General features: G+C 57.2%; 1 protein-coding gene across 3 annotated transcripts; it reads left to right on the forward strand.

Annotated features, from left to right (window-relative positions):
• The first annotated feature begins 166 nt into the window (after positions 1 to 166).
• On the forward strand, positions 167 to 14,513 carry LOC144036846 (collagen alpha-1(XIV) chain-like). Of its 3 annotated transcripts, XM_077547746.1 has the most exons (47): positions 176 to 731; positions 1,088 to 1,204; positions 1,271 to 1,414; positions 1,488 to 1,568; positions 2,869 to 3,027; positions 3,087 to 3,206; positions 3,277 to 3,441; positions 4,039 to 4,188; positions 5,421 to 5,590; positions 5,647 to 5,773; positions 5,850 to 5,995; positions 6,236 to 6,365; positions 6,673 to 6,812; positions 6,892 to 7,018; positions 7,093 to 7,247; positions 7,330 to 7,462; positions 7,546 to 7,590; positions 7,664 to 7,803; positions 7,939 to 8,068; positions 8,410 to 8,532; positions 8,601 to 8,750; positions 8,826 to 8,942; positions 9,395 to 9,544; positions 9,610 to 9,684; positions 9,809 to 9,948; positions 10,034 to 10,157; positions 10,245 to 10,388; positions 10,451 to 10,615; positions 10,686 to 10,724; positions 10,811 to 10,949; positions 11,021 to 11,163; positions 11,234 to 11,343; positions 11,423 to 11,581; positions 11,658 to 11,735; positions 11,823 to 11,909; positions 11,991 to 12,044; positions 12,112 to 12,207; positions 12,340 to 12,393; positions 12,481 to 12,534; positions 12,599 to 12,652; positions 12,730 to 12,801; positions 12,901 to 12,936; positions 13,014 to 13,080; positions 13,173 to 13,361; positions 13,440 to 13,517; positions 13,593 to 13,748; positions 14,001 to 14,513. In XM_077547746.1, exons 1-47 carry the CDS (start codon positions 653 to 655, stop codon positions 14,201 to 14,203), a joined length of 5,514 nt encoding a protein of 1,837 aa, XP_077403872.1. In that variant the 5' UTR covers positions 176 to 652; the 3' UTR covers positions 14,204 to 14,513. The 3 variants fall into 3 exon arrangements, 2 of the variants coding, with proteins under 2 accessions (XP_077403872.1, XP_077403873.1); XM_077547747.1 differs by lacking the exon at positions 1,488 to 1,568; XR_013288740.1 differs by lacking the exons at positions 13,440 to 13,517; positions 13,593 to 13,748; positions 14,001 to 14,513 and having other exon boundaries at positions 167 to 731; positions 12,901 to 12,928; positions 13,173 to 13,253.
• The last annotated feature ends 630 nt before the right edge of the window (positions 14,514 to 15,143 follow it).

Here is a 15,143-nt window from a genome sequence, read left to right on the forward strand (position 1 = left end):
GAAGACATCTGTTTTTATTTTTGTTTAATTTCTTTCAACACTGGTCACCGTTTTTTCTTTGGAAGATGTTTTTATGCCAAATTAAATTCTGTGGTGATGAGCGTTGTGGGGGCGTGTCCGAGCCGCGGGGGGGAGGGGCTTACGTCTCGGAATGAGTGGCCTCGGGCGCCGTGACGGCGAGGAAGAAAAGAACAGACAAAAAAAACAAGCAAAGCAAAGTGCGAACAAGTCCCAACCGACTCGAGAGACGAGCACGCGTGAAGCTCAACACTCACACGCGCACACAGGAAGTGGCACCGACTTACCTGCAAAGTAAAACAAATACCTGCCCGGGGCCCCCTTTGAAAGCCAGAGGACCACCCGCAGCAGGGGGACGTCACCGTGATATTTTGAAAGCACTTCCGGCGCTGCTGGTGCGCACTGCGCCGGGTCGGGTTGAGGTTCAGTGCAGCAGGACGCGCGGAGCGGACCGTACGCCTATTGGGGTTCTGCCGAGCGACCGGAAGCTTGGCAAACGCGCGTGCACGCCTGCTGCGTCCGTCAGGGAAACGCGCGGCGCAACTTTGGCGCCAGTCGTTTGGCGAAGAGTTACTTTGCGTTTGCCGCCAACTTTGTTTTTGTTTGTATCGTTCCAGTCAAGTGTGGCTTCGCGATGACGTCACGCCACTGGATGGTCACTTTGGGCTTGCTGTTGTTGATGCGCGCCCACGTTGCGCGAGCACAGGGACAAGGTCAGTTTTCATCATCATCATCATCATCATGTCTTCACGTGTTCATCCTCACGTGATCATACATTCGCTGGCGCGTTTGCACGATCGAGCGTCTGCCTCGTTTGCCTCGTTGCCTTGCATGAAAAAAAGTTTTGTTCATAGTTGACAAAGATGTGCAGCGGTTGTTTTTATTCATTGGATGAATCATTTTGGCAGTTTTTGCCATTTTCTTTTTCTTTCTGTCTTTTTTTTTTTTTTGGGGGGGGGGGGGTTGCTTGAGCGCCTTCTCCCTCCAAAATGTCCGTCCATCTTGATGTGTTCTTGACGTGCGTGTTGTTGGTCGTGGTGCGTTGGTCACGTGTGTCGCTGGCGTTCAGTGTCTTCCCCGAGAAGGTTCCGGAGCAAAGTGCTGAGTCCCACCCAACTTTTGGTGTCCTGGAAGGAGCCCAAAGGTCCGCTGGACGGATACGTGCTGGCCTACAGCACGCAGCCCGGTGAGCGCGCACACGCAGGCACGCAAAACATGCGCGTGAAGGTGACGAGCGTGCGCGTGCCAACAGGCGGCGAGGAGACGCAGGTGGGCGTGGCCAAAGAGGACGCCGAGCTGCTGATTGACAGCTTCGACGCCAGCAGGGACTACGTCTTCAAAGTGTTTGCCCTGAGGGGGGCGCTAAGGAGCAAACCGCTGCTGGCCAAACACCAAAGTAAGGCGCTAATTGGCGAAGGTCGCTGTTGAGAGTCCACGCTCGCCAGCTTTTTGTTTTTCTTTGGGTTCAGCTGAGCGGTCAGGACGGGAAACCTTTCAGTCCCAAAGCGCACAAGATGGCGGCCCCACGCACGTCAACGCCATCACGGAAGGTAAGATGGGCAGGAAGTGATGTCACCTCCTGCTGTGACATCACACCAGGAAGTGACGCCATGTCAGGAAATCCGAGCGTGACTTGACTTGCAAGTTGAATTTGTTACGTGATCAAGCTCGTAAGTCAACGTTGCGCGTGCGTCATCAAATGAATTTTCCCCATCAAAAGTGCTTGCTGGCCGCCATCTTTTGTGGGTTGCGCGTGTCTGAAGATCGCTCGCTCCGAACTCCATTTGGGACAAAAAGGGCTCATCCGTCCCAAAGCAGCAAGTTGTGGCACTCGTATGTCAAGGCAGACTGCGAGCGGCGGGCCAGGCGCCGACGCCATCTTGTCGGCACTTGTCGGATCCGGCGGGCGTGGCTCCCGTCTGCGCCGGAGACCTGTCAATCAAGCGGTGGCGAAGACCTGTCCCCGCACGTCGGCGCCGTTCGACGATTCTTCCCTTCTGCCTTGGACAGACTTGAGAAGAAAAAATATTTTGTACAATAATTTGTGTGGTTTGATGTTGTCACGTGGCCACAAGATGGCAGACATGACTCGGTTGTGCGTGCTTCAAAATTTTTGTGAAGCTTTTCTCTATTTTTCAAGAAAAGTCTAAACGAATTCCCAGCACATATTTTGTCCATATAAAAAAAACCGGAAAAACGGAAGAACATTCCGCAGCCTTTGAGCAATGTCAAAAGTATGATGTCATCGCTCGGCAATAAAACAAGTGGCGTCGTGTCGGGCGTCGCGCTGGGACGAGCTCTTGGAACGCGGCAGGAATCGCAAGAAGCTCAACTTTGACCCGGTGGGCGTGGAACGAGCGCAATGTTGCACCTGAACGCCCCACAGCCAACCTGCAAGTTGCTCTGCTATTTGTTGTTAAAAGTTGCCCAATCAATTTGCCGTTGTGTGATGACGACAGTGGCGTGACTGAAATACCCCCCCCTCACAATTTAAAAAAACTATATATTTTTTAAACTTGATGTTGTTCTCGCCTGAAGACGTCCGGGACACGTTTGGGCTCGCCCGCCACTTAATAACGAGAAGCCAGCTAACAAACGGGCGCGTGCGTTTGTCACAAAAAACAAAAGTCAAATTGTGAAGACAAAGATGAGAATGTGGCGATGATATTTTGTTGTTTGCTTTCAAGTGTGACACGAGCGACCTTCTGCTTTTCTGACTGTGACCTCATTTACAGCGGACGTACAAGTTTTAGCGTTTGTCTCGCTTTTTTCTTTTTTTTTTTTCAATGCAAAATTGCAAAAGGTTTGATTTGCATTTTGAAAGTCGCTAACTCAACATTTGATGCTCAGGTGAGCAAAGGTTCTCGTGCGGCACGCCGTCCGCCGCCGACGTGGTGATCCTGGTGGACGGCTCGTGGAGCATCGGCCGCACCAACTTCCGCCTGGTCCGAAGCTTCCTGGAGAACCTGGTCCAGGCCTTCGCGGTGGACGTGGAGCACACGCGCGTCGGTGAGCTTGCCGGCGCTTCCCACGTCACACGCCAGCCGCTGTGTGACGCTTTTTTGCAGGCTTGGTGCAGTTCAGCGGCGAGCCCAGGGTGGAGTGGCACCTGAACAGTCACGTGACCAAAGCCGCCGTGGTGGACGCCGTCCGGAACCTGCCGTATAAAGGCGGAAACACCCTGACAGGTACGCGCTAGCTGCGCTAACGTAGCCTCCCATGCTAGCACTTTGAAAACGTCTCAGGACCTCCGTGCAGGTCTGGCGCTGACCTTCGTCCTGGAGAACAGCTTCAAAGCGGAATCCGGATCCCGAGCCGACGTTCCCAAGGTGGCCATCCTCATCACGGACGGGAAGTCCCAGGACGACGTGGCGCCACCCGCGCAGATCCTGAGGGACGCCGGCATCCGAGTGTTCGCCATCGGTACGAGTCGGCGGACCAACGGATCCCCACTAGGTGGCGCTGACTTCCTCCCTTCCTCTCTTCATCCTTCCCTTCCTCCCTCCCTTCCTTCCTTCCTCCCTCCCTTCCTCCTTTCCTCCCTCCCTCCCTTCCTTCCTTCCTCCCTCCCTTCCTCCCTTCCTTCCTTCCTCCCTTCCTCACTCCCTCCCTTCCTCCCTCCCTTCCTTCCTCCCTCCCTTCCTCCCTCCCTTCCTCCCTTCCTTCCTTCCTCCCTTCCTCACTCCCTCCCTTCCTCACTCCCTCCCTTCCTCCCTCCCTTCCTTCCTCCCTCCCTTCCTCCTTTCCTCCCTCCCTCCCTCCCTTCCTTCCTCCCTCCCTTCCTCACTCCCTCCCTCCCTCCCTCCCTTCCTCCCTTCCTTCCTTCCTTCCTTCCTCCCTCCCTTCCTCCTTTCCTCCCTCCCTCCCTCCCTTCCTCCCTTCCTCCCTCCCTTCCTCCCTCCCTCCCTTCCTTCCTCCCTTCCTTCCTTCCTCCCTCCCTCCCTTCCTCCCTTCCTTCCTCCCTTCCTCCCTTCCTCCTTTCCTCCCTTCCTCCCTTCCTTCCTCCTTCCTTGCCGGCAGGCGTGAAGAACGCGGACGAGGGCGAGCTGAAGGCCATCGCGTCGCCGCCCGCCGACACGCACGTCTACAACGTGGCCGACTTTGACGTGATGAGCGACATCGTGGACGTTCTCACCAGGAGCGTCTGCCACACGCTGGAGCAGCTGGCAGGTGGGAGCGTTGATGACCACGCCATGTTGGATGTGGCAAGTCATTTGCAAGTCAACAATGATTTTCATTGAATTCAGCCATCTTGCTAGCATAATTGCAATTTTTTTTGAGAGCTCAGTATTATTCATTCAGCAGCCTTCCCGAGTCAACATGTCATGATCATCGCTTGCTTTTTTAGTTTTTTTTATGCGTGCGTGCGTGCATACGTTTGAGCTTGTGCTCTTTAATTCACCTGAAACCTGTTAAAAATCCCAAACCACCAGTCGTGAAGTTGTCAGGAGACCAGAGGAAGGATCAACGGAAAGAAAGATGAAACAAAGTGAAAGCCAGCACCAACCAGACACCACCTACCACCCACCAACCCCAGAAACATCTCAATTCCAACAGATTAAGGAGACCTCAGGAGACCAGAGGAAAGACTAAAGGAAGGAAGGCTGAGTGAGACCCACAAACACAAGCCTCCACTGATTCAGTGACCAGTGGGTGAAGCAAATTCAGTTAGAATTTCAGTAGATGCTGGTGTGGTGGATCTGGCATGCATGAGAACCTCCACCAAAGAGGGGAGCTGTGGCCTCGGCCCAACAAGGCAAGCACAGCCCCCCTGGGCCCCCCAGGCTGCGGCAGCACCCAGGGCACAACCCCCCGAGCTCTGCGGGGGCCACCGGCCAGAGAGCCAACGGAGAAGCCCGAAGCGCACACCTCCCGACACGGCCCGCGCCCGACGCAGCGTAACGGGACACGGCAGGCCCACACGGCAGGCCCACATGGCAGGCCCACAGCCCCCTCCCCCCGCTCCCTGCACGTCTCACCCACACCCGCCACCCACCACAACCCAGCTCCTGCCGCACCCCGGTCCCCAAACTCCCAGACACTCCCGGCCCCCGAAACGCGGGGACCACCCGTTCCCAGGAATCGGCGCCGCGAGGGCGACGGTGTCTCCGGCATAATTGATGACGTCGCGGACACTTAATACTCCAAAGTTCCTCATACGGTGGTGAAAGGTGCCTGCAAACAACAACTCACCTTTCTGATGATCTGCTTGATGCTAAGCTAACTTTTCTCACAGACTGAGCGAGAACATCATTGGACGGCAAAAAGTCACAAAATATTTCACTCACTTTAATGTCAAGGTTTGTTATAGACAATTCTGAGTGAAGCTGAAGAGCGGTCTGACACATCCAATATGGCCGCCGTATCGTCCAGCGAGTTCAGCGGGTTTGTTTGTTTTGCAGTCGGAGGCGGCGCTGCCCCCCCGCCCGAAAGCGTGGCTCCACCCCAAGACCTGGTGACCTCTGACATCACGGCTCGTAGTTTCCGCGTGTCGTGGACGGCGCCGGCCGGCGACGTGGAGCGTTACCGAGTGGTCTACTACCCGGCCAGTGGCGGCAGGCCGGAAGAGAAGGTAACGCTGCCCGACGGCAAGATGGTGGCTGCGGCGCTGACACCTTGTGTTTGCAGGTGGTCCCGGGGTGGGAGCGCAGCGTTCTGCTGGAGCACCTGAGTTCTCTGAGCGAGTACCAGGTGGCCGTGTTCGCCGTCTACCGCAGCGCCGCCAGCGAGGCGCTGAGAGGGAGCGCCACCACGCGTACGTGGGACGATACCCAAACGTCGACGCCAAAAGCCAGCAGGCCAACCTTAACCTTGCCGTGTTGACCCCGCAGTGGCCCTGCCCACCGTGGAGCGCCTGGACCTGTCGGACCCCACCCACAACACCATGAGGGTCCGCTGGAGCGCCGCCCCCGCCGCCTCGGGGTACATGATCCTCTACGCGCCGCTCAGCCAGGGAGAACCCGACGATGAGGAGGAGGTGAGACCAAAACGCACCTTTGTCCTCCTGGCTGGCGAGACGATGTCATGGTCTGAAAATGATGACATCGTATCATGATGATGATGATGTCACCTGGAAAATGAGGTCATCATGACGGAAGATGATGACATTGTGTCAGGAAGGATGACGTCATCGCAAGATGGCGTCATGGATATGTGATGTCATCATGTTGTGATGTCATCACCTGAAGATGTCCTATGCTGATGATGCCACGCGCAGGTGAAGGTGTCGTCCGACGTGGAGGAGGCAGAGCTTGAGGGTCTGACGCCGTCGACGGAGTACACGGTGACGGTGTACGCCATGTACGGCGAGGAGGCCAGCGACCCCGTCACCGGCCAGCTCAGCACACGTGAGTTGTCAAAATGGCCGCACTCGCTGCTTTCGTAGAAGCGCAAGTGGCGGCGGCGGGGGCGTCTTGTCTCAACACGCCGAGCGGCGCCGTCTTTCGCCAGCTCAGCCTGTCATGAAGTTTTACGAGGTGTTGGCGGCGTGATGTGATGGCGTCTGACGCCGACGGCGGCGCTTCTTTCGTTCGGTGTCGTCTTTCATTAAAGATCCAAAGAAAAAGATTGGCAGCGTTCCAAAGTTTTGGAACTTTGATTGACGGCTCAGCGATTGCCGCGCTCTGATTGGACGCCTGTGTGTGATGTGCGCAGTGGCGCTGCTCCCGGCGACCGATCTGCGAGTGACGGACGTGGGCCACAGCTCCGCCCGCCTCCGCTGGGACTCCGCCTCCAGGAAGGCGACGGGCTACAATCTCGTTTACGCCCGCAGCGACGGCGTGGAAAGTAACCAGGTGCAGAAAATCGCTTGATTGGAAGCTGATGATTACGATGATGATGATGACTGACGGCACGTGAGGTGTGCACATGCAGGTGGAGGTGGGCCGCGAGACCAGCTGGTTGCTAAGCAACCTGAGCCCTCTGACCGAGTACACGGTGGGCGTGGTGGCCACGTACGATGAGGGACGAGCGGAGCCGGCCACGCAAAGTTTCTCCACAGGTTGGAGGTCGCCACGGCAACGTCTCACACACACACACACACACTCCACTCAGGTGGGTTCCACGCACACACAGGGAACGTTCCAGAACCGGCGGACGTGCGGAGCCACGACGCCTCCACCGTCGGCTTCCGGGTGTCATGGCGGACACCCGCTGACGACGTGGCTCTCTACCGCCTCGGGTGGGCGCCCGCAGATGCTGGCCTTGGTGATGGCAGCGACAGCGGCGAGGTGGGCGTGCGTGCATGCGTGCGGGGGGCGGGGACAGGCAGCGTGGGGGCCGAACCTTCAACCGGCATGTGCGTGTCGGCAGGTGCTGGTCGACGCAAACACAAACAGCTACACGATCGGTGGACTCCGCCCCTCTACCGGCTACGAGGTCCTCATGAGCGCCATCTACGGGAACGAGGTGGAGAGTGAGCAGGTCTTGCTGCTGGAGTACACGGGTGCGACCCGCGCACACACAAACTCACACACGCACGCACTTGTGCGCATGCAAATGTGTTTTGCTGCTTTTTGTTATTTGTAGTGGAGAGAACAACCACTGTTGCCACGGCAACCGCCAGCATTGCAGGTGAGCGTCCGGTTTTTGTTAAGCCCCGCCCAGTCGAACCACTTTGACGCGGTGCTTGCGCTTGCGCTTGCAGCACCTCGTTCCGGTGTGCGCGGCCTGACCGTTGATGACCAAAGCGCCTTCAGCCTGCGAGTGTCATGGCAACAGGCCGACGCCCACAAGGTCCGCCATTACCGCCTCAGCTACAGCAGCGCGGACGGCAACCAAGAGACGGTAAGATGACGTCACATGATTAAGATCAGGTCAGAGGTCAGTTAAGCAGCAATGGAGGGACACCAAGACCTCATCAAAGTCGATCAAGTGAAGCGGCTCGAGACGAGCTGACGTCTTTTCTTTTTGTCGTGTCAGAGGACGCTTCCGTCCACGCAGACCAGTTTGGTTTTACAACCTCTGTTGGCCGACACGCAGTACAAAATGGCCGTCACGCCCGTGTACCTGGATGGAGACGGACCGACGGTCACGGCCAGCGGACGCACGCGTACGTTGGTTACCGTGGTGACGGGCGGGGGTGCAAAAACGCTGCCGCTCGTGCTCCAGTGTGGGTCATCCAGCTCTCATTCTGTCTCTCTCTTTCTCGTCCTGTCTCACTGTTTGTCCCCATCCTTCTTTCTGTCTCTTTCCCCGTCTCCCTTTCATCTCCCGTCTGTCTCTGGTTCTTTCGCTCTCTTTCTCTGTCTGCCTGTCTGTCCCCGTTTGTCTCACTCTGTCGCCCGCTCGCTCTTTGCCTTTGTATCGGTCGGTCTCTTTCTGTCCTCTCTCTCTGGCTCTGTCTCTCTCACCTTCTGTGTCCGTCCCATTCTCTTTCCGTCTGTCTGTCAGTTCCACTGTTGCCTCCCAGGAATCTGCGCGTGTCGGAGGAGTGGTACAAGCGCTTCCGGATCAGCTGGGACCTTCCCGGTTCTCCCACGACGGGCTTCCGCGTGGTGTACCAGCCGCTGTCGGGTCAGTGGGTCCGCTCGACGCCGGCGTCATTTGCGTGGCCTGTCTTAAGCTGGTCGTCCCCGCCGCAGCCGCCGGACCCGCCCTGGAGACCTTCGTGGGCGAGGACGTGAGCACCATGATGATTGTCAACCTTCTGAGCGGCACCGAGTACGCCGTCAAGGTCCTGGCGTCCTACGGCGGCGGATCGAGCGAGGCGCTGTCGGGCCGGGCCAGGACGCGTGAGTGTCTCCACGTTGTCGCCTGTCAAGTTGACGCTGCCTGACTGATGCGCGTGCGCGGCGCTGCCCCGGCAGTGCGCCTGGCCGTGAGCGACCTGAACGTTTACCAGCAGAGGACGAGCGGCGTGTGCGTTCAGTGGCAGCCGCTCAGACACGTCGGCGCCTACAGGCTTGTCATCCAATCCACCAGCAGTAAGTCATGTCGGCCGGCTGGCGCCACCTACTGGCAACAAGCCGGACACTCCTTTCAGATGAGATGACATTCAAGTAGAAGACAAGCAAAATGCACCGCAACGATACATAAATACAAGCGTGCCTATTTCAATTGTCAGTCTTGACACGATATCGGTGTCAATTTTAAGAAAATAGCAAGATACAAAAAAAGAAACATTCAGGCATTGAAGTAAAATTCTCTTTTCACATGAATGTGAAAAAGACGTGTTCAAAGGATCGATTTCATTCATTTCAATTCATTTAGGGTGTTGTTGTTTTTTTAAACCCAACCTTTGTGTACTGTATATGTGAAAAGTGAAAAATGAATGCTGTTAATGCAGATGCAGGTAAGTGCAGCGGGTGGGGGTCGGCTGGCGGGGAAAAGTTCTTCTTGAACCTGCTGCTTTTAGTCATGAGGCTCCTGATGTCAGGCGGTCACGCGGAGGAGGCCAAGCTGAGCGCAGGATCCAGCCAGCACTGTTTCGGCAACCTGAGGCCCGACACGCCGTACAAGGTCAGCGTTTACGCGCAACTGCAGGACGGAAGCGAAGGTCCGCCCGTGTCCACCACCGGCCGGACTCGTGAGTAGCCTGCGACCGACGACGGCTCAGAGCGCTCTGGTGACGTGACATGACGGTTTGTACAGATGCGGTCCCCACCCCGGCGCCCACCACGCCGCCAACCACCACCCCCCTACCCACAATTCCGCCTGCCAAGGAAGGTAAGTGCATGTTCACGCTACCAGAGCAAGCCAAGAGGGGGCAGCAGAGTAAGAAAGCGGAAGAGCTGAAAAAAGCTGCCGTTGTGTTGGTCGCCTCAACGCCGACATTCGGGCACGTGTGCAGTCTGCAAGGCAGCCAAGGCCGACCTGGCGTTCTTGGTGGACGGTTCCTGGAGCATCGGTGACGTCAACTTCCTGAAGATCATCGGCTTCTTGTTCAGTACCGCTGGGGCTCTGGACCAAATTGGACCTGATGGCACGCAGGTTGGACTTCCTCGGAATGCCGCATCCTGCTGCTGCACTCGAGTCACGTGATCAACACGTTAAGCCCACGTGCGATGCGCCGCAGGTTGCCATCGCTCAGTTCAGCGACGACACGCGCACCGAGTTTGCGCTGAACGCGTACGACGACAAGGAGCGCCTCCTGGACGCCATCAACAAAATCTCCTACAAGGGAGGGAACACCAAGACAGGCAAGACCTGATCACATGACGGATGACATGACCCGTCCTGTGCTCGACTTGTCCTCGGTAGTGATGCAGTCTGTCTTGTCTGCTTAGGTCGCGCAATCCAGCACATGAAAGACAACATCTTCACGGCAGAAGGCGGAGTCAGGAGGGGAGTCCCCAGGGTCCTGGTGGTCCTCACCGACGGCCGATCGCAGGATGACGTCAACAAGGTCTCCAAGGAGATGCAGATGGAAGGTCAGCCCGGGTCCTCGCGGCGAGGTCACGGCAGAGCCGTAACCCGTACGGCGTCCCCACAGGCTTCATCGTCTTTGCCATCGGCTTCGCTGACGCCGACTACGGCGAATTGGTGAGCATCGCCAGCAAGCCCAGCGACAGGCACGTCTTCTTTGTGGACGACCTGGACGCCGTCAAGAAGATCGAAGAGAAGCTGGTGACCTTCGTGTGCGAAGCTGCCACGGCCAGTGAGTGAGCGAGCGCCCGCCAGCCTTCATCAGGACTTTGTGCTTCAAGAACATTTCTCTGTGTCCTCAGCATGTCCTCTGGTGGCCATGGACGGCGGCAGCACTCCTGGTAAGACTTTCAAGCATCTTGCGGCGGCACGTCCCTCGCCTTTGACGTCCATCTAAGCTACTGACAATTCCTGGATGGTTTGCCAGGCTTCCGTATGATGGAGCTGTTCGGTCTGCTGGAGGAACACTACAGCAGCCTGGCCGGCGTTTCCATGCAGCCCGGAACCTTCAACGCGTTCCCGTGCTTCCGCCTACACAGCGACGCGCTCCTGGCGCAGCCAACCAGGTTGTCCTTCAGCTCAGGTGCGAGGAATCTGCCGGCAAGTTGTGACCTTCAGCACGCTCCGCCTCCCTCAGGTTCCTCCACCCCGAAGGTCTTCCGTCAGACTACACCGTTACGCTGCTGTTCCGCCTGCTGCCCGACACCCCCCAGGAGCCTTTTGCACTCTGGGAGGTCTTGGACCAGGACCACGAGCCACTGGTGGGCGTCATCCTGGACAGTGAGTCTTTGGTGCACAATGACTGTCGAATGTCGTGGCTCCCCTTGACTGGTGTGGCCTGACGGTGCAGATGGAGGGAAGACGTTAAACTTCTTCAACAAGGACTACCGAGGTCATTTTCAGACTGTCACCTTTGAGGGTCCGCACATCAAGAAACTTTTCCACGGAAGCTTTCACAAGGTCAGGCGCCGCTGCTGGCTTTGGCTTTTGTATCCTCAAGTGAAGAAAACGAGTCAAGCAAACGGCGTCCTCTCTGCAGCTTCACGTGGTGATCAGCAAGACCAGCGCCAGCGTGCTTGTGGACTGCCAGGCCGTGTCCAGCAAGGCCATCGAGGCGGCGGGAAACATCAGCACGGCCGGGATGGAAGTTCTGGGCAGGATGGTCCGCTCCAAAGGGAGCAAGGACAACTCGGCACCAGTAAGAGCAAATCAGACACAAACGGATCCGGGTCGGGTTGGGGTTGGTGCTGCCACTGACAGTCGCTGTGTTGCAGTTTGAGCTCCAGATGTTCGACATCATGTGCAGCACCTCAATGGCCTCCAGGGATCAGTGCTGCGAACTTCCTTCTTTGGTGAGTCCGCTTGCATGCTTGCGTGGCCACGTGCTAAGAACTAACGGTCGTCCCGCCCGATCTCTTCATCATGCTAACGCCACCTAGCGCAACGAGGCCCAGTGCCCTGCCATGCCCAAAGCCTGCACCTGCACCCAGGACAGCAAAGGCCCCCCAGGGCCTGCCGGACCACCCGTGAGCCACACACACACGCACACATGCACTGTTTGCATTTGGACGCGCTGAATTCTGCACACCCTGCCTGTTTTCAATTAGGGCGGGCCCGGAATACGAGGAGCCCGAGGTGAACGTGGAGTACCCGGTCCAGTGGTGAGAGTTTGGATCTAAATGTAGACTGGGATTTCAGGTCCAGTTCTTGATCCAACCCTTCCTCCAGGGGCCTGCTGGAGCGGTAGGTGAGCCCGGAGTACCAGGACCCCAGGGGGCCCCAGGTCCACTGGGGCCCAGCGGACGCTCCATCAGAGGTTCTCCAGTAAGCATGCTAGCATGTCACACGTCACACATACTGAATTGTGCATTTTAAAAGCATGTTAGGTGCAAGCATGTGTGTCTTTGCGCATGTCAGTACATGTGTAAGTGTGTGTGTGTGTGCGTTCACATGCAGGGTGCTCCGGGGGAGCGAGGACAGAAAGGAGAGTCAGGTCAACAAGGTCTGCAGGTAAATGCTGCCGGTGTCATGAAACACACCTGCAATTTACAAACCTGGCTGGTCGGTGGGTGACCCGGAGTGACCTCTGCGTTTCAGGGTGTGGCCGGCCGAGTGGGCGTTCCCGGCAGAGAAGGACTTCCCGGCCCCCGAGTGAGTCGCGCTGTCGTCAACGTGCTTTGTTGAGTCTCGCACACGTTCTTTTTTTCGTCTGCAGGGGCTGTCGGGCAAAGATGGCCCCCCCGGCCGACCGGGCCCCCCCGGAACCATTGTAAGCGCTTTGGAACGATCCAAAGTATTGTATGCTGCGGTATAAATGATGCTGGTGCATTTTCTTCTCAAACGCAGGGAAGCCCGGGAGTGCCCGGGGCCCCCGGTAACACGGGACCTGCGGGAAAACAGGGAGAACTGGGACCGCCGGTGGGTCCAAGCATTGAACATCAAACAGCTGCTAGCGGTTGACCAATCAACCGTTTTCTTGTTTTCTTCCTGCTGTCAATGTTTTCCTTCTCGGTGCAGGGCCCCCAAGGATCCAAGGGCGACAAAGGTGAACGGGTACGCCATCCTCTCTCCAACCTGCCGCTGTTTTTGCTCTCCTCCGCTTACTTGACTTTGAGGTTTTGCGTTGCCAGGGTGACCTGCAGTCGACGGCCACAGTCCAGACCATCGCCAGGCAGGTGTGCGAGCAGCTGATCCAGAGTGAGTGTGTTAGCAACGCAAGTTGGCCGTGGGGAAAATGAGTGCGGACACGCGGCCCTATTAAAAGCCACCCGGTGCATTGCTGGTTGCAGGTCACATGGCTCAGTTTAACGCCATCCTGGACCACGCGCCCAGCTCGTCTGTGACAATCCGCACCGTCCCGGGACCTCCCGGAGAGCCTGGTCGGAATGGATCCCCAGGGCCCCAAGGGGAACAGGGCCCCTCTGGAAGGCCCGGTTTCCCTGGACAAAACGGCCAGAATGGCCAACCCGGAGAACGAGGTGCGGCGCGTTGAGCGGATGAGCCGACAACTCCCAATGGGAATTTTGACAAGCGTGCGTGTCCATGCGTGTGCGCAGGTCCCCCAGGAGAGAGGGGTGAAAAGGGTTCTGCTGGTGTGGGAGTTCAAGGCCCAAGAGGACCGCCGGGACCACCTGGTAATCCCCTTCCGATCGTTTGTCCTCCACACTAAGAAGTGGCGTCTTCACATCCCACCCGCCGACCCACCGCAGGTCCTCCGGGCCAGGGCAGACCGGGCAGCCAGGGCTCGTCGGGAAGACCTGGGAATCCGGGAGCACCGGGACGCCCCGGGGTTCCCGGCCCAGTGGGCTCTGCCGGGCCTCCCGGCTACTGTGACCAGAACTCCTGCGTGGGCTACAACGTTGGAGGTACGACGTGAAGGCCGCCCACAGGTTGCGATGTTTTGTGTCTGGAGTCGGCCGCATTCTTCTTCAAAGGCGCTGGTGGGCCTGTCGCTCGCTCATCAAATTGCTCCTCCTCTTCCTGTCCCACTAACCCAATGGAAAGCTCTTCAAGTGTCTTGGTGATGTCTTGCTTTGGGGCTTACACTAACGTGGAAGTGCGACTGCGCTGACTGCTGGAGCGAGTTGCGTGACGTGACGGCGTCGCTGTTCCTGCAGTCCAGCTGCCGTCCAACATCTTCCCCAACTACGGCGAGGCAGAGGAGGACGACCCCTACCGCTACTACCAGCCCGACTACCCGCCGCCGCAGCCTGTCCAAGACCCGCAGCTGGACACGGACCTCTCGCAAGTGGAGCTGAGCCCCCAGGATGAGGGGGCGGGGCCCCACGGGAGGCTGAGGAGAGGCAGCGTCAGGAAGTGACGTCAGCGTGAGGAGGAGGTCCGGCGGAGGGAGCGCAGCTAACACTTTTGTCATCTCTGCACATGCTGCTTGTCGTTCTGCGGCGCTTCCGGAAGGTCCGGAAGGTGCCGAGCCAACGGGCCGCAGATGAGGCCACAACCTCCGCATCTGATTGGCCGCCGTCCATAAATGTTGGCCGCTCAGAAAGGGAGCGGGCGTGTGATGGCGCTTGACATCCAGGAAAGCTTTGAACGAGCTTGTGGCAGTCAAAGTAATTTATTTGGACGACTCCCTGTCCTGTTTGTCCACACAATAAAAGAATGACACAAAAGTCAAAGTCTCATGCGTCCCTGACCGGAAGTTCAAGAGCGATGCTTGCATGCCTCGTCTTCATCATCCTTCATGTCGTCACCACTTCACGTCTTCACCATCTTTTCACCTCTTCATACTAGAATGTTTTCATTTCTGTTCAAGTCCTCATGTTGTCACCACTTGTTTTTCTCTTTCCACCTTTTTGTAGCTTCATCTATTCAGGTATTCACCTCTTCACTATCTTTTCATGTATTCATTTATGTTTCATGTGTTTGTCTCATTTCATGGCTTCATATTTCCACCTCTTCATCTTTTCACCAGCTATCACTTTTCATGTTTTCATCCCCAGCTACGTGGTCACCTCTTAATATTGATATCATTCATATTCGCCACTTGTTTTCATGCGCTCAGCTCACCCTTTGTTTTCATTGCTTCATCTCTTCCCGATGTCTTCATGAGGACTTGAAGAGATGTCCCCGAGAGCCCCCCTGCGCTTCATGTGTTCACCCTGGCGCCTCCTTTCAGGAAGCTGCACGCTTTTGCCTCGGTTGCTAAGCAGCGTTGGCCAAGCTCTCCCCCTATTGGCTGCTGCTAGCTGCCTGGCAACCTCATCTGACCCCGTCCTCCAGAGACCACGCCCACCCGAACA

The sequence above is a fragment of the Vanacampus margaritifer genome, chromosome 17 (assembly GCF_051991255.1).
Source record: "Vanacampus margaritifer isolate UIUO_Vmar chromosome 17, RoL_Vmar_1.0, whole genome shotgun sequence".
Lineage (NCBI taxonomy): Eukaryota > Metazoa > Chordata > Actinopteri > Syngnathiformes > Syngnathidae > Vanacampus > Vanacampus margaritifer.